Below are 23,284 nucleotides of genomic sequence, written 5' to 3'. Positions count from 1 at the left end.
TGGGTGCATCACTTCAGCCGCCTCTCTTCTTCCCCTGGTGCGCCTATCACTCTGGAACAGGGTAAATCTGGACTCATCAGACCACATGACCTTCTTCCATTGCTCCAGAGTCCAATCTTTAAGCTCCCGAGCAAATTGAAGCCGTTTTTTCCCGATTAGCCTACACAGCTGTTTAGTCCCAATCCCTTGAGTTCCCTTTGCATTGTGCGAGTGGAAATGCTCTTACTTTCACTATTAAACATAGCCGTGAGTTCTACTGTTGTTCTTCTACCATTTGATTTCCAACGTTTAAGTGATCGCCGATCACGATCATTCAAGATTTCTTTCCGACCACATTCCTTCCTGGAAGATGATGTTTCCCCGCTGTGCTTCCAGTTTTTAATAATGCGTTGGACAGTTCTTAACCCCATGTTAGTAGTTTCAGCAATCTCCTTAGATGTTTTCTCTGCTTGATGCTTGCCAATAATTTGATCCTTCTGAAACAGATTAGCATCTTTTCCGCGACCACAGGATGTCTTTCGACATGACTGTTTAACAAATAAGAGCTCACTGCATCAGTTAGGGTTCAATAACTTGTTGCCAGCTGAAACACAATCACCCATGCAGTAATTATCCAATGGGACTCTTACCTATTTACCTATTACTACTCCAGGTGGTGACCTTTTTTTTTGGCCGGGCAGTTTATTTATCTTGTTACACGTCATGCAAAGTAAACTACAGCATTTAAAATGATCATGATGTTTTTTTAATTCACACACAGAACATACAAGCATGGGTGACTTTCCACTGCATCCATCTTTAATCATTGTTTATTTCAAACATTACAGACACTTTTGGAAAACATTTGTCAGAATGACGCAAGCACTCAAAATAAAAATATTTAACAAGGAGAGCATTACTTAAAAAAATAAATTGTAAAAGGAGTGGTACAATCAAATCCCAGTGTTTTGAAATAAAATAAGGCGAAGCTGAAGGCAAAGTATCTACATGACAAAAAGCAATAATAATAATAATAATGCTTGTATATTTTTCTTAATTTGCTGTTAAATTGTACGAGGGTGTTGATGTATCTTGAAACATTTCTTCTATGGCTGCTGGCTATATATAGACGAATACTGGAAGTTAGCTGTTGAAAGAAAATTACAAAGTTATTACACATATCATACAATATCATACAATGTGGATTTCCTTGAACATTGCCATTCTTAGAAGTTTACTCACCACAGGTAACCTTCCTTAAACTCAGTGAATTTGTGCCGGACCATAAATGTTGCTAGAGCATCTGCTACCTAGCAAAAGATGAGAGACGATTAAGACAATAAAAAGAGCACAACGTAATTGTGGATCAAACACAGCTGAGCATAATCAGAAATGTACAAAAACACAAAATCTGACATTTAAACTTAACCAAGATGTGACACTACAAACAACAATATCCCAGAGTTAGCATTGGCAGTTCATCATACATCATAGTAATTGGGAGAATGTTGTGGGTAAGGTTCACCCCTTACTTTTTCAGGCGCGTCCTCATGGACAGCGTGACCACACTGAGGGAGGACCTGCATCTGAAACTTCCCTGTGGACAAACAGTGTAGGGTATTGACAACTGCGTTTTTTTTTACATTTATGACAATAATTAATCATGAAAAGAAATGTAAATACGCAGAATGTCTGAATTTGTAGTGCTTACCTTGCATCTGTCCAATAGTAAGGTCTTTGTCAAGCCTGTCCACTCCTGTACAATGGATTAAGTTGGGGTTGAAATTGTGCAAGAAAAATAGCTTGGAAGAAAACTCATTTGTATTTATCCAAACTAGTGGGACTGCCCTGAATTCCATTAAAACTGCTTATCCAGACACGGTTATGTACCAAATATACATTTACTGGGAGGTATCTAACCTGCAAGCAGAAGCAGTTTTGGCACAGGGCACGTGAGGAAGAGGGCAGACAGGCCTCTGAACCAGCCTTCCCAGTATTTTTCTGTCTTGGACAGATCCACTCGCCAGGTGAAAATGCTTTCTTTTTTTATCTGTGTAAGAAAAAAAAAAAAAACGTTTTAAAAAAGGTGCGTTTCAATCTCTCACACCCGAAAATCACATATACAGACGTGGACAAAATTGTTGGTATCCTTCCGTTAAAGGAAGAAAAACCCACAATGGCCACTGAAATAATTTGAAACTGACAAAAGTTGACTCAAAAGATTGTGCAACAAAATATTAACTTAAGGATACCATCAATTTTGTCCAGGCCAGTTTCATTATTTTGTTTTTAAAAATGATTCTGTTGAACCACAATTCAAAAACAATGTCGGATTTTCATTCGTTATTTTTCAACACATTTTTATTTATTATTACTTTTGTCAGTTTCAAGTTATTTCAGAGACCATTGTGGGTTTTTCTTTCTTTAACGGAAGGGTACCAACAATTTTGTCCATGTCTGTATATATACTATGTGACGAATAATAAGAGAGACTGAACCTCTTGGTCATCCTCCTTCATTCTTTTCTTGTTGGATTCTTCCGCCACCTCTTCATCCTCTTCCTCTTCTATAATACCTTCAATGCTATTAGACACAGCAGGACTGCTGGGGGGTTCCTCACATCTGTGAATGTCAGATCAGACCTAATGAATATTAAGTACATACATTTGCAAAACTATGCTGGAATAGCTAATAAAATTAAACATACTTTTTCACCTGGCCTCCCATTGACACTCGTGCTGACTCGATGTTTCGGATCTGGCCACTTTTCACACTGAAAACAAAGCAAATGAAAAGTTTCAGACTGTCATTTTCTTCAACTCAAACTCAAATGGAGTTTCTGGTATGAACATTCAAAAGTCTATTTAAAAAAAATATTCAAATAAAGATTTAAGAACCATAAACATCCTCAATTAAAATAAAATAAATCTGATCAAATCAATAAGTGTTTCCTTTTATGAAATCAACTTTCTTTAATAAATATAACTTGTCAGTGTGTGCCTCCCTTTATGTGCGGCAAATACACATGCAATGAAAAAGCATTGTTGATTTACAAGTTGTGTGTCAATGGTTTATCAAATGATGTTACTTTATACTACGGTTTGGGAAAAATAACCACATAGCAGAAGAGTACATTTTTTGTTCAATCATACCTCCACTCAATGGCATTTTCCAGAGATTTAAATGTCTTTGGCCGACTTCTGAGGAAGTTCTGCATACTGTTCAAAGCATCCATTGCTGTACCTGAATTTCGATTAAAAATGTTCACTTGTCATTGATACATGCTCCAAAACTATACTGTGCTCATTTCATTTCAATGTGAACATTAATCATAAACATTTTCAGCTAAAAATAATAAAATCAACATGCGATTAGGTTAACTTAATAAACACCTTTCCATTGTATTCCGGAAAGCACTAACCTTCCACAACATCAATGACACAGAGGCCGAGCAAGGATGGTACGTGATTGGCAGCAGCTGTGTGAACTGCAATGGCACCACCCATGCTGTGCCCAATGATCATGATCGGAGGCGGGTTATCTCCATAGAGCACCTCCACTACTTTGCCAATATCCCTTGTGAAAAAAAAGAACAAAAACATGTTAACCTCTTGACATTTAATCACACAAGGCGAACACTCTCAAGAGTGTTTTTAAATATATATTTTATTTGAATGTTGAACCTTTTATGAATCCCAGCGTAAACAAAAACAAGAACCCACCACACTCTCTAATCCTTTTCTGTGGCTGCAGAGCCCAAAGCGGACTGTGTGTATTGTAACTGCGCATACAGCAACTTACTTGGCCATCGTGTCTGCCGAGAGATCATCAGGATTTTTGACTTTGGTGTCACCTGCAGGTGAGGAGAGAGAAGTAAATTTTACGATATGTTCCACCTTAGAACATAAATATCTAGCAGTTTGATATAGGGAGAGATTTGGTGTCAAATCACAGGGAGGCAAGGACCTGTACCAAAAAGTTTAGGGTAAGAACAGTCTTATTTTTTAACTCTATTTGGAGAGGTCTTCTATAAATAGTTAAATATAACCTTTTAAAGACAGACTCAATTTGTTTCTTCCCTTTTGTCCTTATTTAACATTATCTTTAGATTAGGTATGACAAATAATATAAACATAAACTTGAAATACTCAACCAATGCTGCTCAAATTAGCATAGGTTGAAAGAGAAGTTTAAGTTCAACTGAGATATTTGGAGAATTCGTACATATGTTCATGAATTGTCACATACAGCCCCAGAACAAATAAGAGACCACTTCAGCATTATCAGTTTTGGTTTTATTATTTATAGATATGTTTTTTAGTTAAATGCTTTTTTTAAATTGTATTCTCTAAATTACTGACAATTCTTCTCTGTGTTGAAACTTCACAAACACTGGAATGGCTGCCATACATGAAGAGATAAAGAGTTAAGAAACATTTGGAGTGGTCTCTTAATGTTTTCCGGAGCTGTATACTCTATAGAGAATCTGTTCAACTTAACATTATAAATAAATAGCCATGATGTATTTCCCCATGTTGACTACACTGCAGTACATTTTAACCAGGGAGCCCACAGACTCATAGGATGTCGATACAGTGCCTTTAAGTTTTAATCAAAGAAGACAATTGGTATCAATTGTTTTTCCATTGACTACATTTATTTACCATGACCTCGAAGGTCCATAGCCACCAGCCTGCAGTTGATCCTGCTGCATATAACAGCCTGTTAAAACAGAAAGGAGACCCATAAACATCCCACAATATAGGTGTGTCTTTCAAACATGTGGTTTATCAGAGTGAAGATATTCTGTAAATATAATGCTCACAGTGAACACTGCCCAGGAGAGAGCAGAGTGTCCTCCTCCATGGAGCAGAAGCAGCACAGGACCATGTGCTCCGCTGCAGTAAGCTCTGAAAATGTTCTGGGGGGTCAAGGTAATGCATAACAGAGCTGTGCAAGAGTTCAAACGTGAAGAGAAACTGCTTAAAAAACAAACATTAATTGTATCTTTTCTAATGAGTACTGTTATAAAAAACCTGAATCTGAAATGACATAGTTGGATGTGAATGCTCTGGGTGGCTGCCACACCAAAGTTTCAATAATCCATGATTAATTGTCTCGAACAAACAAGCAGCAGTCAAGGATATATCTTTGCCATTTTCATTTTCCACCTCAACGTCTTCAATGGTTTCAAAGTACTGACTCCAGGGCAGGGGGGTGAAATCCCTTTTCCGTCCGGGTCTGAGTAGAAAAAGGACAAACAAAATGTAAACAAAAATCTAAAATCAGAATCAGACTCAATCCCATAGTTCAGCTGAATTATCAACACACATAGTGCAAGACATACAGCTACGGAAAAATTAAGAGCTCACTCCAAATGTTTCTTAAATCTTTATCTCTACATGTATAGCAGCCATTGAATTTCAGCAAAGAGAACAATTGTCAGTAGTTTATAGAATACAATAAAAACAACTCAAAGATATACCTCTATATAATAAAACAAGAGAAAATGATAATGCTGAAGTGGTCCTTTTTTTCCGGGGCTGTACATCTTTGAATGTGTTTCCATAAAAAGGAAGTTTGACAGACATTATTTCATTAAGAGAACAAATAGCCCATATACATTGAAGAGTATGAGGAGACAGGAATGTGCACATGTAATGCAAGCAATACATTTATTTCAAACATATTTCTCAGCAAGAACACACCAGATGTTACTGTGCTAATGCTCTGCTGTTTATTCATTCAAACATCAAATGCACATCACTTTAAAAGGCATATAATATACTCATAACATAGGTTATACGGTATAAGTAATAACAAGCCAGATCTGAACTTCATCAAGTTGCACAGGACCTAAAATTCCCTGTCTTTGGGGACTATTCTTGTTTACATTAGGATATCTTCGGACACTGCTTTTAGTGGGTCATCAATGCTAGCTCTTACCCTGACATATCTAGGCTAATGTTAGTTAAGATAAATGGATAACACCGGATAACACGTCAGTATAATTATATGCATTTATCTTGTATTCTAAGGGAATGGTCTGAATCTCGTTTTATCTGCGACTGTATAAACTCTGGTAGCAACAGCTAGCTAGCCTTACGAGCTAATGCGTAGTGTAGCTATATTTTAAACACACTCTAAAGATACCAGTCCAGTGTAACAGAAAGCACTTGCTGTGAGGATAGAAAATAGAATATATAATATACATGTAAGTTGTAGCAGAGTTGACAGAAGGCTATTTTGATGCTAAGGTAGCTCACCCCATTTTCATTTTGGAGCTGGACTGCAACCCTCCAGCCATGGGAGGTCTGGAGGTTAACAGATTTAAATGCAACTGTCTCTCCATGCTGTCGGAAGCCGGTTCGGTCTCTGTCAGGATCTGTTTAAGACAACCTGTCCTCTCTTTCGCAGCATATGACTATATCTGACACCTGCACCGACGCTAGCCAGGCATTGGATATATTTCAGCTAACGTTAACTTGTCTTCTTCTTCTTCTTCTGCTGCTGCTGTGATTATTTTTGGTCCGCCTCTTCTTCTACGATTTTATTTTTGGTTGCTTGGTGTGGCGCTTTGAAGCATTACTGCCGTCCATCGAAATCATCCACAGTGTTCTCAGCAGAAATAATGACCATATTTCATTGGCGATCACACCCAAGACAGAGGTGGGAGAAGTACACAGATCTTGTACTTGAGTAAAAGTAGAAGTACCAGATTGTAGGAATACTCTGTTAGGTTACTCTAGTAAACGTACACACGTATTAGCATCAACATATACTTAAAAGGAGCACAAGTAGAAGTACTTATGATTGGTCCATTTCAGAATAATATATATGATATGTTTTATAATTATTGATGCATTAAAGTGTTCTCAAATCTGGTAAAGGTGCAGCTAGTATGAATGACTTTGTATACTGCAGGGTAGCTGCTGAATTTAAGTGTCATTATATATTTCACATCTTTAAACACAATCTGTACAGTAACTAAAGATATTAAATAAATGTAGTGGAGTAAAAGTACACGATTTGCTTCTGAATTGCAGTGGAATAGAAGTAGGCCTACAAAGTAGCAAAAAATGTAAATACTCAAGTAAATTATGCTGGCACTCAAGTATCTCAAAATTGTTCTTAAGTACAGTACTTGAGTAAATATAGTAACATCCCACCTCTGCTTAAAGATATCACCATACAACAGCCCTCGTTGATAACTTGAACAGCATGTATTCTGAACTTTTGAAAATGTCTATCGTCCGTCAAGCAAATACATGTAATTTAATGTAAAAGATGTGTTTACATGTTCAAACGAGGCATTATCTTACAAAAATAATTACATAAAGAGACAGAAATCTGAATATTAGATGTAAAGCACATAAGGTTCTGCTGGAGTGGATATTTCTGGTTCATAATGTGACGAATAACTCATTTGAAGAAAGCAGGTCTTTTAAGATACGTGTTGTAGATTTTGCAGGACAGTGCAATAGGGTTAAAATAATAATTATAATATACTGTATCACAAAAAAAGTCCCCCAGACTCTGCCGGAGTCACGCTGGAGTAGATTTTTTTTGTTTACCAACTCTGTAAATGTGCACATTAATTAATGAGGCATCTACAGAAAAGCAAGGAGAAAGACCAAGGCTAACATTTAAGGATGTTCTTTAGCTTTCAATACAAACACAAGGTGGCAGCACTATACTCTTTGCCCATAGAGCTGAGTCAATGTACTCAAAGGGATGCTTCACCTATTTTACACACTAGGATTATTATTATTTTTCATCACGTTTATTCCTTCTCAATCTGTAAAAACAGTTGTTCAATGTCTTCTGTGGATCTGGAGACATTTGTCAGGTCATCAGGGTAACCTGAGCTTGCATTTGGAGACCCCACATGTATAAGACAAGGAGAGTCTCATGAAAATCACTCTTGAGTCAGATGATAAGGTAGTATTGAAATCTAGACCAATATGAGGGGCTGAAAGTCAGAATATCTCGGCTCCTTCATGGAGTTAGACACATTTTTCCAGTCTCTTAACTTTATCTTTTTAAACTGGATGACACCGTCAAGACATTTTTTCAATATGTAGACTAAACAAATATGTGTGCAGATGAGTGACCTGTTAAAGCCATATTCAATAATAACCATATTAACAATTATTAATATAAGATCAGAGAAGATGGAACTTTCTTTAGCCCCATGGGAAAATCCAGGAGTGTAAAGCAAGACCCAGGGTCAGAGTGAAAAACAGGACTGTATAGATTCACACAAGGTAAACAAGAAAAACAACAAAATAACAACACAATTAAAATAATAATACAACTATTTAACATAGAATGATGTAGTAACTGTTGAAAAAAGATATCACGGTAAAATGTTGATCATTTGAATGAACATACCGTATAGCAACATAAGTTTGTTTGTGGTCACTAGAAACTGCAGGGTTAGGAACTGTTATTCAATGTGAGACATTATGAATCCAGTCAATGCGGTTACATAAAGAGTGTGTTGGGACAGCTGGTCGTCTACAGTTGCAGACTAATTTGATTCTGGGAGGCACAGGAGAGGACACAGAGAGGTGAAGTGAACACACAAAGTTTGTCACATATGGGGTGAAGCCTTGGAGTTAGTTCAGGCAGTCAACTCGAGCACCCATGATACATTTGCACATAACGCCCCCTGCCGTTCTTACAACCAACCAAACAAAGTCTCCTAAATCTGGCTCTCTATTTAAACTGTTGGATCCGCTTACCCCTGCATCGCTAATGCTGCTTCTGCTGCTACTTCCACGTTACCGCTGTTTGCCTGCCCCACCACCACCCAAGCTTCCTCCACAGCTTCCACCTGCAGGGTCGGGGGTTAGTTATCTAATCATCACTCAATGTTTGATGTAAATCTGTGGAGTGATGAGGCCCGAGCCTATATGCCAAACTCAAACTATATACTGCTTCTAATAAACATATTAAAGAAACACGTGAGTTGTCTGAATGAAAAAAATAGTGTTATTTAAGCAGCACTAACACAATGCAGAACCAGGGCGACGCTCAACACTCTGATGCTACATCCTCTCAGCAGGGTGTAAGTCAACTAATATATTCTAACCAAACTAAATAATCACATTTTTATCCTTTAATCCTTCCCTTTTAAGGCCTCAAGTCTTTAATTTGAAAAATAACTTCTGCTGCGACCAAGTTAAACTCTGAAAATGATAGCAATGATAGCAGAGTGTTGTCTTTTTCAGCAAATCCATGTGTTTGTTACAAACTCTTTCAGTTGTACCAAATGAGCAGACAGTATTGTTGGCCAACAGGTTGAAAAACAATGTCTTTATACTTGAAACATTTGGCCTGCACCTCATGGACCCCATTCAGACTGCAGGAGCTTCCTCTGGTAGGTGCCTACAAAAACATGGCATGGATATGTGTGAATGACTTTTTAAAATAATATTAGTTTGATAAGGGGTTGAACGGTACAGTAACACTGGTGCAGGTGTACAGTGATAGTCGGACTCTGTTTCGAACATGTGCACTTGTATTTGATTGTAATTCATTTGCCAAAAAAATGTAGACAAAATGTACAATAACAAAAAGTTAAAGATACATTTAACTCATAGCATTGTTTCTATCTCCTTTTTTAAAATAAATATTGCAATAATATATTTTTCGCAATTATTTTTGCATTGATACACAACTAAAATATCTATAATGGTAGGAATTTCTTACTTTCTCTGGTAAAACATTCACTGACTTGTATGTGTTGATGTAGCTTGAAAGACAATCCATAGCCTGGAACAGCCCATTTCTATGCAGATTGTTATCATATCTGTATGTCTTTATTTGCAGTTGAATATTAAAACCTTCGAGGTTGAAAGGTATTGAATTGACGGGAAGCCTGATGGTTAAAAACTAAATTCAATCTAAAGACGTTCATGCTGGTCCAGTGGCCTCGCCTTCAATAATACGTTTAAATTTAATTTAGTTCACATGGTTCTGTTAATAAAGCAAACAGCCAACATTTGTGTCCTTCACTAACCTTATAAGTGACGCTGATGATTTATTTATAGTGTAATGGTCTTTATTTATAGTGTAATGGAGATTAGCTGTTTCAAAGCTCTGGATCAAAGTTCGTGGGACTCAAAGCATAGGAAAAGGAGCGTTGAAGTTAGTCCCCCTGCTCAGATTCATTTTCAGGGGCTGCCGGCGAGGTCACAGTAGACTGGCTGAAGCCGGACCAGCGAGCTGTTTACTGTTCTCACTCTGCTCAAAGGTTATCCACTCAGTGTTCTCTTTAGGAAACTGTTTTTAGCATCAGGGCCAGAAAGCAGTTGGTGAAGCACCTCACTTCCTCTGCTGGACCAGGGTGCTTGTTTTAAACCGTGGCACAACTTTACTGTTTTAAATACAGCTGATAATTTTTCTATATAAATGGATCAGAGCCTCTCCTATTCCTAACACCTGTGCATTGTGGACACAGTTTAAACAGTTTGATATATCCCCAAAGTATTGAAATATAAATAAGTTGTCACTTCACTAATAAAGGAATATGATGAATGAAATATGACTACTTATACTACTATAATACTTCTGATTTATGGTTTTATATCACCAAAATATTTAAATACATTATTACTACTACTAATAATACTGCTACTGATAATAATAATAATAATAATAATAATAATAATAATAATAATAATAATAATAATAATAATAATAATAATGACAAAAATAATGACGACAATTATAATAAATCAAATTAAAAACAAAATAATGAATAGGGTATACAACCATGTGCATCCAAAAATCATGTGATTGGAGCTTTAAAAAAAGTATGGTAATAGTTTGCAATACTGTAAATTATGTAATATGTGTCAAAGGTGCAGGCCATTTACAGAGGGCTTTCCTTCAGTTTTATTCACAAAAAAACACTTCAGAGGTGTTAAGAAACATGTCATATCATATGAAAATAATTGTATCTGTACAGTAATGTAGTACTCAGACACAGACACACAGATAAGGCGGCATTATGCAGGCACTCTGGTGTACTGTGACAGCCAGCGCTGCAGTTTTGGGAATAGAACAACATCTTGACACATGAAGCAGCAGGTGAGACTTCAGTAATGAGGAGACCGTTTTGCACAGTCAACCACATGATGTGACGTCAGCTTGCTGTCCGGGACACCCTGACCTGGAGCTGCTGTGGAAAGTCACATGTGTAGAGGAATGCATACACAGGACTCGACTGAAGTGTCTGGACCTGTCCGAAACTTTCCGTACAATATTCAGTCCTCTCTTTTGTGCTGGTAGTTGGCATGAACGGATAAATGATTACATGCAGATGCTTTATGCATCCACCCACCCTCGTTCAACTTATGGATTGGCTGAGACGGTTTCTGGAACACTTCCTGGACTCTTTGTTACTTTCAGGGAGGAGAAATTAGGGAATTCCTAACACTTTTTTAACTTTTTTTTTTTGTGGGGGAATAACGCACAAATTGGATGTAGATCAAAAGTGAACCACCACACAGGTCCTACCAGCTAGTTTAATGCCCCATATAAACATTTAGGGAATCCAGACAGGCCTCTCTTTCTGATTGGCCACATGTGACCCAATAGAAAGACGAGGTATGCTCATTGATGTCAGTGTAGTAACATGAGCTGGCATCCTCACTTGTTAAGGTGTGAAATGTTATGTAAACCTCAAGTATTAGGTTTAAAACTTAAATATATTTACGATACAGCCAGAATGTTCTCCAGTAAAGTGATCTACTAAGCACATTTTAGAGCCCCTGCCAGGCTGTCATAATGACACTGTCAGGAGCGGATCAACAACTGCTCAAATATCCGGCTGTGTGTCACAGACTGGTAAACATGAGATATACATAACAGGTGTGTACTACTTGTCACGCTGCCCAGAAGTCATGTGCATAAAGTGTCTATAAATTCAGCAGCTTCAACAGAAAGCACACAGAATGAGACAAGGACATGGAGGGGACTAACCGCCTGAAGGATAGTTTATTCCTGCCTCTGTGTTGGACTATAACTTTCCAAGAAAACTAATTAGGTAAACTTTACATGAAGATAACCGCGTTTAGTTTTTTTCAAAAAGCATGAACCTTTTTTTTTATAAATTCAGTCTCAACCTAGGACACTTGATATTTAAGTGTTAGATAAACAACTAACCCAAATGAAAAATAAATATTTTGATACTTATGTACCTCTGATTCTATGTACTGTATCACTCATTAATTAATGACGGACTTGTATGTAATGACAAAACAAATGGTCCTTTAGAAGACAAATGATTGATAAATGCTTGTATTTGCAGTAAGTGGTGGTATGCTGGCTGACTCACTTCAAACTGAGTTTATGGCCCGAGGCATTTCCACAACAGAACCGCTTCAAAACCCTTGCGTACCTTTTGAGAAAACCTGAACCTTTCCCTCACCCGCGCTTACAGGTATGAACAATGTTTAGCATGGAAAATGAGTTATAGTCTGATTGTGTCTATCCTCAGATGGACTTTCTTTGGTGTGTGTGTTGTGATATTTTTCTACTTGTGTCATCATCTCTAGAAATGGTTGGCATCAAACCCAAAGACGCGGTGCCCTCTGGGCCAGTTAAGTTCTTCGGAGCGGGCACGGCGGCCTGCATTGCTGACCTCATCACATTTCCATTAGATACTGCCAAAGTCAGACTTCAGGTTAGGAGCAGGAGGCTTGACACATTTTAACTTCAGATTTAGTTCTAAAAATATCTTAACTGCTGCTAACAATCTTGGCGTTCCATGCTGTTGCCCAGATTCAGGGAGAGTCTGTTAAAGGTGAAGGTGCAGTGAAATATCGGGGAGTGTTTGGCACCATCACCACCATGGTGCGCACAGAGGGGGCCAGGAGTCTTTACAATGGGCTGGTGGCAGGACTCCAGAGGCAGATGAGCTTTGCGTCGGTTCGAATTGGTCTGTACGACTCTATGAAGCAGTTCTACACCCGGGGCACTGAGAGTGAGTTGCATAAATAGCATTAATGTGTCATTCAAACGAGATGTCTCACTCCCCAGTGCGTCATTGTGACTGACACACTCATGCTGCACAGGTGCTGGGATTGTTACTCGACTCATGGCGGGCTGTACCACAGGAGCCATGGCCGTGGCTTTTGCACAGCCAACAGATGTGGTGAAGGTGCGTTTCCAAGCCCAGGTACGACTGGCTGACGGTGGGAGGAGATACAACAGCACGCTGGACGCCTACAGGACGATTGCCCGAGACGAAGGAGTGCGGGGCCTTTGGAAAGGTGCTTGCCATCTCATTTTAGATATCTAATTATTCTCACTACCACGACGGGAGTCTCTCTCTACTGTATTTGATATGATTGACAACCGTTCCTCCCGACTTGCTTCACACTTGCTGAGGAAGTGCAGTGTCAAGTGTGATGTGGTTTGGACGTGCACTTCTAAAGAACCTAAGGCACAGTAATCAGCCTTGTTTCTACCAGTTCAAAATTCATTTATTTCACTCATTCCTCTATTGGGGTTGTTAATCACTAGATTCATCATGATTTACATACATTGATTCTCTAAAGACTTTAAACTATTTGATATCACAAAATGATACGATTTTGATTTGATTCAATTGATGTTGATAAAAGTCGACAGTATAATTAACTGAATCTATTACCAGGCTCTTTCAGACATTTAAATAAAATGATTAAATTATATGTATCAATATTTTTACTCCGCAGCAATGGTATTAAATCACTGATCATTAAATCGATACATCTATCCAGTTTAATTGACCCCTAATATCAAATTTTTATCATATCCCTCCCCTGGTTTTGAAGTAATCATCCTCTGCTTTTCTTAGGTTGTATGCCTAACATCACCCGTAATGCCATTGTGAACTGTGCGGAGCTGGTGACCTATGACCTGATCAAAGAACTGATCCTGAAGTACGATCTAATGACAGGTGAGGGGGTTATTGCAGAAACTGCAGATGTTAAGCTCATGTATTTTATATCAAAGTAATAAACATGTGGAACGATGTGACTCAGCCTCTATCCTTCTGCAGACAACCTGCCGTGCCACTTCACTGCTGCCTTTGGGGCAGGCTTCTGCACAACAGTAGTGGCTTCTCCTGTGGATGTAGTCAAAACAAGGTTCATGAACTCAGCAGATGGCCAGTACAGGAGCGCCATCAACTGTGCCATCATCATGGTGAGAAATGAAGGACCGTCAGCCTTCTATAAAGGGTAAGCACACACTCACCTGACAGACATCCAAACAACAATAATACAGCTTGCTAAGGGGTCTTTACTTTGTTTCCTTTTTTCTCCTTTAGGTTCATGCCTTCTTTCCTGCGACTAGGGTCTTGGAACATTGTGATGTTTGTGACGTATGAACAAATCAAAAGACATATGACCAGGGCACAGCAGTACTGGGAGTCGCCGTTTTGACCTCAGCTTGTCAGAGTGTTTATCCAGACAGGATTGCACAGACCCGTCTTACACCACGATGGAGCGGTTGTTATACTGGAAGAGAGAAGGATGTGATCAAGACACGTGGCGGGAAGCTGTAGCTCTTCAACTTCCTACATGAACACAGACTTAGTGGGCATTGTTGCAATACAATACAAAAAAAGAGACATTTAATGCATTGTAAAGGTTTGTGCCTCCATTACAAAAAGCGTATCCAGGTGTAAAAGAGGCTAGTGAAGAAATAATTCCAGAAGGTTCCTGTATGTTTCATCTGTTATTCACATAATATGTCTATCACAGCTGTCTATTATAAAGCTTTAAAGATGGATTCCTGTCTTTACAAATACTGTGATATTATTTAGACAACTTTTATTTTAGGCATTTTATGTGTATTTAAAGTAGATTTTTCATGAGCAATAGACAGATTGAGTCGCACAACACAGACCTGAAAATCGACCATTTCTATGTTTTCCGTACGTTTCATTCTGTGTCATGGTTGACAGTGTTTACCATAGTTTGTGTATGCGGTCAGGAGTTTATATCTAGGAAAATCTATGTGCTGCTCATTGTGAATAGCATGATTTATTGCTGGTCGATAAGTCATAAATGTGATTGTGAAATGATAAATTAAGTGACTTTTTTCCCGTTGTCAATTATTTCATTTTTGTTTGTTGTCTCACATCAAACTACCCTGGAATATACAATTTAAATATTGTAATTATAAAGGAAAAAGATCATAGATCAAAGATTTAACTGGAATAGTATGTGAGCAACTGACAAAACTCCATCGAGTAAAGATGGGGAACCCAGTTTGTCCACAATTACATGACTTTATTCATCATTTCTGATTTGGGTAAGACAGTAGGCAGCAAAACATGTATTTGTCAAGCAAATGTAATACATTATTAGAACTGCGATTTTAATAATAACCCAATTAAACATAGCCTATAGCCTGCCTCACGTGTAGCATAGTATTCAGGTTCAGTTTCCATCAGTATAAATAGTTAGCATTGTGCCTCTGAATTAATGTTGTTTTGTTTAGAGGGCCTTTATTCAGCCTGAAAGATTCCCAGAATCAGCTGCTTTTCATTCTTAGGACATTCAGATAGAGTTATCATAGCACAACATGTACCCAAACACAAATATATTAAACAATACGTGTGACGTTCAATTAGTAGAAAGGATCTGATGGAGCCAAACGGTAGTAGTCACATATGGGTCAAAGGTTAAGCTGGCTGTAACTATGACAAAACATTATTATATTCCAGCTTCGATGGCAAATACTTCCCCTGGTTCTATGTTTGACTAGACCTGGTTGGCATTAAACTAACGGCTAGCTGTAAAACGTTATCATAATGTTAATTACTTTGATATAACGTTAGCCTACTTAACGCTACATTTGAGATAATATAGCTAAGCTAACATTATAATGCTGTCAGATAAAATGGTTGATGCTTAGCTTAAGAGTGTTTACGTTCAGTAGTTTCATATCAACGGAAAAAACATTCATAGCCTTTCCATTAGCAATCCATGTATTTTATAACATGACCATTTCTTTTAACATTTCAACTACCTTAACAGAGTGCTGTATTGCTTTATAGAGACCTGTTTAGATGTACATTTATAAATACACATATTACTGTATTTGATTACTGTATAGGATTAGTATTCAATCATCAATCGTTGCTGGTCACGGATCAGGATTTAAGCAGAAGAAGCTGTGGTGGGATGTTAAAGGGTCTGAACATAAGGATCCAATTTGTTGTTCTGTGTGTTCTTGTGTTTTCAGCATGACTCAGCTTTTACCCTGTCCGTACTATAATGTGATGTGCAGGCCTCCACACAGATAACTGACTTATCTTATTTAATTCCAGTAAATCTATCAATTTTCCAATGCTAAATGATATTCTCACAAAATATTCTGAATATATTGAGTCCGTCTTATCAATCACAAATTTGCTTTTTTAATATTTGTTGTTGCTGCAGGTATGTGCAAACAGTATGGAAGAAATAAAGAAAAATAGGTTTTAACACATATGCTATAAGACAAAAAGAACCTCAGGCTGTTTGTCACTCAGGCAGGTTTATAGTCCTCCATTTGACCAGCAGGCAGCTCCTATAGATGTGGTGGGGGTGGGGCCTTGGGAAAAACACATGCCATGATGTAACAGGAACAAGGCAGTATTTAAGGAGGCGGCTCTCGTGCACAGTACTGCTTGCTTCACGGTTTCATTTTGCTATTGTCACTTGTAGAGGCATTTCACCAGAGATTCCAACTTTCTCAGATCAAGGTAAAATATCTTCCCTACCAAATGATGTTTTTCTTAATACTGTACCCCTACTTTTGTTTTCTATTTGACCTTGTTGAAATGTTTATTTAATTCTCCAGGATTTGGAGTATGATTTTAAGGCTCATCACTTCTGAAAAACCTTCTATGGACAAACAAGCAAACCAATTTAAAGCTGGGACAACGTTCAGCCAGAGAGACACCTTTAGAGAATCCTGATCTCTAATGTGTCTTTCAGAACAGCTCCATTAAAGGTAAGGTATAACGTCCAAACTGAGAGTGGAACATTAGGCATATTATATTTTTAGCTCATGTGAGGTCAGCACATTGTCTGCACAGAATGTACTGAACAGCTTTCTTTCAGTCAACAATAACTGCTCAGCTTTGTTCTGCTTAATGGAGGCGTAACATGCCAGCTGAGGGCATTGCTTCACTCAATAATCCTTTGGTTGGAATGTGTTTCTTTGACAGATACTGGAGGAGCTGGTTTTCCTGTCCGCATTAAAAGGCCCTTCTTCATATTGATTGAAATACTTCTGGAAAATGGTTGGATTTGGACCTGCAGATGTGCCTCCATCGGCAGCGGTGAAATTTGTGGGAGCAGGAACTGCAGGCTGCATTGCTGACCTGCTCACCTTCCCCCTGGACACAGCCAAAGTGCGGCTGCAGGTAAACAAGTTTCTTTGCTTCCCATCAACACGTGAAATTCTCATAATGTCTGTGAGTTTGCAAATATCCCTCATTGTTTCTTCCTAATCTCACCTCTCATCACTGTGTGTCCTGCACAGATACAAGGGGAGGCTTCAGCTGCTGCGGGGAAGGAGTCTGCACTGAGGTATCGGGGAGTGTTTGGCACCATCACCACCATGTGGCGTACAGAGGGGCCCCGGAGCCTTTACAGTGGACTGGTGGCAGGACTCCAGAGGCAGATGAGCTTCGCCTCTGTCCGCATTGGTCTCTACGACACTGTTAAACAGTTCTACACTAAAGGCTCTGATCGTGAGTATCTATGAACTTATTTATCTAGTTAATAAATTCCTGCACAAATCGGGCCTGACATCTCTCTCCTCTCTGCTTCAGATGCTGGTATCGGCAGTCGGCTGCTGGCAGGATGTACCACTGGTGCCATGGCGGTTGCTTTTGCTCAGCCTACAGATGTGGTGAAAGTTCGCTTCCAGGCACAGGCCAGGTCTGCTGGGCAAGCCAGGCGCTATGGTGGCACCATTGATGCTTACAAGACCATCGCTAAGGAAGAAGGCCTTCGTGGTCTGTGGAAAGGTACAGTAGCTTCAACTTACAGATAAAACATCCAACAAATCTGCATTAAATTGTACAAAAAGGAGTTACTATTTGGTTGAGATTTGTTCTTTCATTACCTCGAATGATTTAAAAAAATTCCTTGTTTTATTTAAAGAAACAGCGCGCTTCATTCCTATTCCCAGTAATGGCGACAAATCCATCTCTGCCAGAAGCTGTCTTATATTGACTTTTTATCCAGTTTAAAGGCTGAATTCTAAGCTGCACTTTTAAAATCCTGGTCATTCCTACTATTTTGAAGGATTTTAGTCATCAGACGTCTGGATTTTTTGTTTTCAGAAAAGCAACCTGAGCAAAGGTTACCGGTTAGGTTGCAGAACCTCCTAAATCTGACGAGCTTAGTCGAGGTAACAGTGATTTCTAGGTGACACTTTTATTCAGTTTTACTGATTCAATCATCTGGTTCTTTTGTTTTGGAACTAAGTAAACCTCTCAAGTAAATGTGTCACTGATACCACGACCCCTTTTGTCATTGAGGCTTCAAACAGATCATTTTAAAGCATGTCCTTTTGTTTCTGATGATAAATACTTTCTATTCTCTCACGCAGGTACAGCTCCAAACATAGCACGAAATGCAATTGTGAACTGCACTGAACTGGTGACGTACGATTACATCAAGGACACACTCCTTAAGTCCACTCCACTGACAGGTTAAACAAACACCATGACGCACAGCATAATGCTCTATTTTTCTTCTCTGAGGAGAGGTAACATTCAGTCCTCTCCTCCCCTCAGATAATCTGCCCTGCCACTTTGTATCAGCCTTCGGAGCAGGGCTTTGCACAACAGTGATTGCCTCTCCAGTTGATGTGGTCAAGACGAGATATATGAACTCTCCTCCCGGCCACTACACCAGCGTCCTCAAGTGTGCTGCTGCCATGATGAGCAGAGAGGGACCACTTGCTTTTTATAAGGGGTAGGCATTGACTGTGTGGTCAATATTAAGAGGATTAACAACGATCTAAATCAAGCATTTATGAAGGAGAGGGGAAAGGAAAAAGGTGGTAGTAAAGTAAAGTGTTTTCTTATTCCAATCAATAATACTGTTTTTCTTTTCTTTCTCTTGAGGTTCATGCCATCTTTCTTACGCCTGGGCTCCTGGAACGTGGTGATGTTTGTGACATACGAGCAGCTGAAGCGAGCCATGATGGCAGCGAATCACAACTACACGTCTCGACTGTAACTGTTATTGTCTGTCAGACTTAGCACAGCTGTGTTGTTTACACATTTCTTACTTTTGTTGCTTTCAAGTGCATATTTCAACTCAAAGTTTTGTACAAATGATGATACTTATACTTGATAATTCTCTTCATGACCACATTTATCAGCCACAGCATAGCAACACATGTTCTACAATGGGATCAGTCTTTCAAAGTAAGAGCTTGTCTGATCAGGTGCTTCCTCTCGGCAGAGAGCTTCGCAGGAAACTGGATGTCAAAAGTAAGGATGAGGTTCCCTCTCTGAGAAGGATCCTGGGACAGCGGCATTCCCTCTCCACTCACCACTTTGTTGTACGAAGGGCTGATGTGTATGAAATAAAACCAGAGAAGAAAGATGGCCATTTATGCAGATGACGCACAAACCAGAAACATATCCTGTACAGTTTATATAAAGTGATTGAATTTCTTACAATCATCTTCCCTGTTTCCATTCATTCAGCCATAAATATGAAAAACACAGACTATAGATGAATGTTATTCACTGCTACTTACTGTACAATGTCATTGATAGGAATAGTAATTAGCCTGCTGTCTAGTGTCTCCACATCCACAGAGAACCCAGTCAAGGCCTGTGAAAGGTCCAGTGTTTATTTTACTTAATGCAAATCTTTAAGTATGACTCATACTGAAAATCATGATTCACATGACTCACCATCTCCAGAGTGATCTGGGCCTTGTAGATGAGGTCATTTTGATCTCTTTCAAACAGAGGATGGCTCTTCTGTCGCACTATGAACACAATATCTGCAGGGATGCTGTTTGGTCCCTACGGGTAAAATACAGCAAACTGATTACCAAGCAAATCCAGCTCTTTCCCTGACACACAGTTACTATGCTGTTAAAGAGAAGGTTTGTGCACATACTTTATTATGACCAAAATTAATCAAATCATATCAAGCAAAACAGAAGAGATGAGGGAGAGCAAGAATAAGTCGCTGTATTATGTGGCTTTTATTGATATATGCAAAGAGATCAATGATGCCACCTACTGGCGGCAATGAAGCAGATCCACTGGATATTCATAACCCTATAGAACTGAGTTTTTAATGCACTTTAAAACTTGCCCATTCATGTTTAACTATAACTGGTACTGTTAACTTCCCATAAATCCAAACTGTCAGTCACACATTCTGTGGTCAACAGTTGGAGTCATCAGTATCAGCTCAAACACATATTCTTCAAACACAATGTCAATAAGCATCCAAACTAAGAAGAATACATTCCCTGTAGAGCAAACGAAAAATGCTTTTTTTTAATGTTTGTTCCCATATAATCTCAATCAGTTACAAACATATGCCTACCAAATGTTACTTCTCTTCCTGTTCTTTCTTCCTAGATATTATATTCCAATACACAGTTTCACTCAGTTGCACAAATATGGTTACAAAAATGTGTAAGACCCTGATAAAACCCCCTCCCCAAGCAAACCCCCCTTTTCTCAGCTTTGTGTACATGTTATCTGCTTTTTATATACAATGATACATGCTGGTGTATAGTGGCCACTTGCAGGGCTTTCCTCTAAAGCCTACCACACACTCATGAGGTTGCATTAACTTGTAAGTCAGCATTGACAAGGCAACACTTAGGCCAAACACATATTGCCAAAAACATTTGCATAAGGAAGACATAATGAATGGTTCTTCAGCAACCATCATTACAACATCTCAATAGTCAGGGTGTGTAGAGCTATATTACCTGATCTCCTTCTTTGGCAAAAATTATTTTCATGCCTTTTTTCCATCCAGGCTTCACATCAATAGTCAGGATCTTGTCCTTGATACTGGATGTGCATCCATCTTCATTCATAACCTGTTAAACAAGTTAATAGAGCGTTAATAATATTTGAATAAACTGTGGAATGACAACAGATAGTTATCTCACACACAGAAGCTTTTACCCTGCGAGAAATCTTTATCTTTTTTGTGCAACCGTGGTAAAGATCATCCAGGGAGAGATGCAGGTCCCTCTCAATGTGAGAGTCTTGTGTCTTCACCACTACTGATCGCAGGCCGCCAAACTGAAGTGGTGCATCGTTTGTAAAGAAGTCTAACAAAAGAAATGTAATGTAATTGTTAAGATATTTCAGTAAGAACATTCACCATATGGTCTGATTTTCTCACCTGCAAATGGGTTGTCGCCTCCAAAGAACTCCCTGAAGGTTTTGTCTGGGTTCCCATGGTATGCATATTTAGATGACCAAGCCCCGCTGCAGCCAAACTCAGGTGGGATGCCCCCTTTGAGACCCTCCTCACCAAACTTGTCATAGGTTGCCTTTTTTCGAGCTGTGACAGACAACATCTTCATTTGACACTCACTGCAGCATATGTTGGTTAAATTATGTTAACTTTATAAAAGGTTCTCAAGATCACGTCACTTGAGGAATCTGTGTAGCATCACACTGAATAAAAGCATTGAATATTTACACAATAAACATTCTCCAAAACTAGTCAAAATGATATTTCATGGCAATACATTTTGAAGTATAAGTTATTTTACATTTTTCCTTAATTGTTCGTGTAGTACTACTAACATATCATGTTTACTTCTCTTTACTTACGGTCGCTCAGCACATCGTAGGCTTCCCCCAGCTGACTGAATGTCTCGCTGCTTCCTGTGTCTCTGTTCCTGCTTGGATGAAACTTCAATCCCAGTCGTCGATATCTAGTATTAAAAAGAGCAAAAGCGTTAATAAAAAGCAAATATCTCTTAAAACTTCAATTGTTAACGTCTGTTAGCAACTTCGGGAACTAAAACTTACGCCTTTTTAATATCTGCATCTGTTGCATTTCTGTTTATTTCCAGAGTCTCGTAGTAATCGCTACCCATTATGGAATTCAATACTTTAAATTAACTTTAAGATAATCAAAGCACAGCTCAATATGCACATTGCAGTTAAAACAAAGGTTTGAAAAACACTCAAAGCAGCAGTTGTTTCGCTTGGTTTCCACGGTAACATATTCCCAGTCAACTCTCGCGGGAGTTGCAAAAACAGTTTAGCCAATCACGAACAAGGATCCCCTGCACACGTTGGTCAATCTGTTTAATGCATGGATGTATAATAGGTTTAATGCAGAGAAAAACCGGGAAAATATGAATGTGTTCCTGTGAGAAAAAGCAATATAAACTTATAATTTGCTGTCCTTTCGCCAGATGTTGTAAAACAGAAGTACAGTTATTACTTCCATCTTCTCAGTCGCCTATAATACGCTTAACATTAAAGCGGTTATACTAATACATTTAGTTTGATTTATTGCCTATTTTTTTTTTGTGATTAACAATGATCAGGATTATTCTATTTTTGGGCTTACATATATACACCTTGTGCCCAGGGTGCATCATTTACCTTATAACTGTGCTTGGGGGTAATTTTGTTAAGTAAAAGTCCATTTTAGATCCTTCCACGTGTGCAGCAAGATGCTGGAGATCTTCTACCAGTCTGTTGTGGCCAGTGCACTCTTCTTCGCTGCGGTCTGCTGTGGGAGCAGCATCAGAGCCGGTGACACCAGCAGGATCAATAAACTGATCAGGAAAGCTGGGTCTGTCATCGGCATCAAACTGGACAATTTTGAAGCTGTGGTGGAGAGGAGGACACTCACAGGCTGCTGTCCATTCTGGATAACACCACCCATCCTCTCCACCTGCAGCTGGGCAGTCAACGGAGCTCCTTCTCTAACAGGCTAATACAGCTCCGCTGCAACAAGGACAGACACAGGAAAACATTCCTGCCCACGGCAATAACGCTTTTTAATAAATCTCCTCTGGCTGGCAGAGAACTCTCTGCTTCATAGCTTCACTGGACTTACACCTCACTGGACATTCACATCCACATTCATTTAAATTATTATTAATCCTGTTTAATCATTCTATGTATATATCATTCTTACTTCCTGTTCTTTTTCTTTAGATTTGTAAATATTTTTTTGTTTTTGTTTATCCTTATATTTTACTATTTCTTATTGTGTATATTTTGTATTGACTCTATGTTTCTAATGCTGCTGGAACAAAAGAATTTCCC

At 38.7% G+C, this 23,284-nt stretch overlaps 3 protein-coding genes across 3 annotated transcripts; 1 reads left to right on the top strand and 2 right to left on the bottom strand.

Moving 5' to 3' along the window:
* Positions 1-722: 722 nt before the first annotated feature.
* On the bottom strand, positions 723-6,532 carry ppme1 (protein phosphatase methylesterase 1). Its single transcript, XM_063896238.1, has 14 exons — positions 6,246-6,532; positions 5,127-5,220; positions 4,805-4,897; positions 4,644-4,701; positions 3,781-3,832; positions 3,401-3,555; positions 3,132-3,222; positions 2,687-2,752; positions 2,478-2,601; positions 1,900-2,029; positions 1,691-1,735; positions 1,512-1,576; positions 1,222-1,289; positions 723-1,126 (listed from the first exon to the last, which is right to left on the bottom strand). Exons 1-14 carry the CDS (start codon positions 6,329-6,331, stop codon positions 1,123-1,125), a joined length of 1,131 nt encoding a protein of 376 aa, XP_063752308.1. The 5' UTR covers positions 6,332-6,532; the 3' UTR covers positions 723-1,122.
* Positions 6,533-11,887: 5,355 nt separating this feature from the next.
* LOC134872194 (uncharacterized) lies at positions 11,888-19,681 on the top strand. Its single transcript, XM_063895373.1, has 14 exons — positions 11,888-12,037; positions 12,302-12,433; positions 12,549-12,676; positions 12,775-12,976; positions 13,068-13,265; positions 13,835-13,936; positions 14,039-14,219; positions 14,309-14,419; positions 17,263-17,401; positions 17,521-17,731; positions 17,813-18,010; positions 18,598-18,699; positions 18,785-18,965; positions 19,118-19,681. The coding sequence occupies exons 3-14, from the start codon at positions 12,551-12,553 to the stop codon at positions 19,230-19,232; spliced, it is 1,866 nt and encodes a 621-aa protein (XP_063751443.1). The 5' UTR covers positions 11,888-12,037; positions 12,302-12,433; positions 12,549-12,550; the 3' UTR covers positions 19,233-19,681.
* Positions 19,307-22,224, bottom strand: dnajb13 (DnaJ heat shock protein family (Hsp40) member B13). Its single transcript, XM_063894794.1, has 8 exons — positions 22,028-22,224; positions 21,827-21,930; positions 21,390-21,551; positions 21,167-21,315; positions 20,965-21,078; positions 19,922-20,035; positions 19,762-19,838; positions 19,307-19,570 (listed from the first exon to the last, which is right to left on the bottom strand). The coding sequence occupies exons 1-8, from the start codon at positions 22,093-22,095 to the stop codon at positions 19,411-19,413; spliced, it is 948 nt and encodes a 315-aa protein (XP_063750864.1). The 5' UTR covers positions 22,096-22,224; the 3' UTR covers positions 19,307-19,410.
* Between the last annotated feature and the right edge of the window lie 1,060 nt (positions 22,225-23,284).

This window comes from Eleginops maclovinus, chromosome 11 (genome assembly GCF_036324505.1).
Source record: "Eleginops maclovinus isolate JMC-PN-2008 ecotype Puerto Natales chromosome 11, JC_Emac_rtc_rv5, whole genome shotgun sequence".
NCBI lineage: Eukaryota > Metazoa > Chordata > Actinopteri > Perciformes > Eleginopidae > Eleginops > Eleginops maclovinus.
This window is presented reverse-complemented; position numbering and strand designations above follow the sequence as displayed.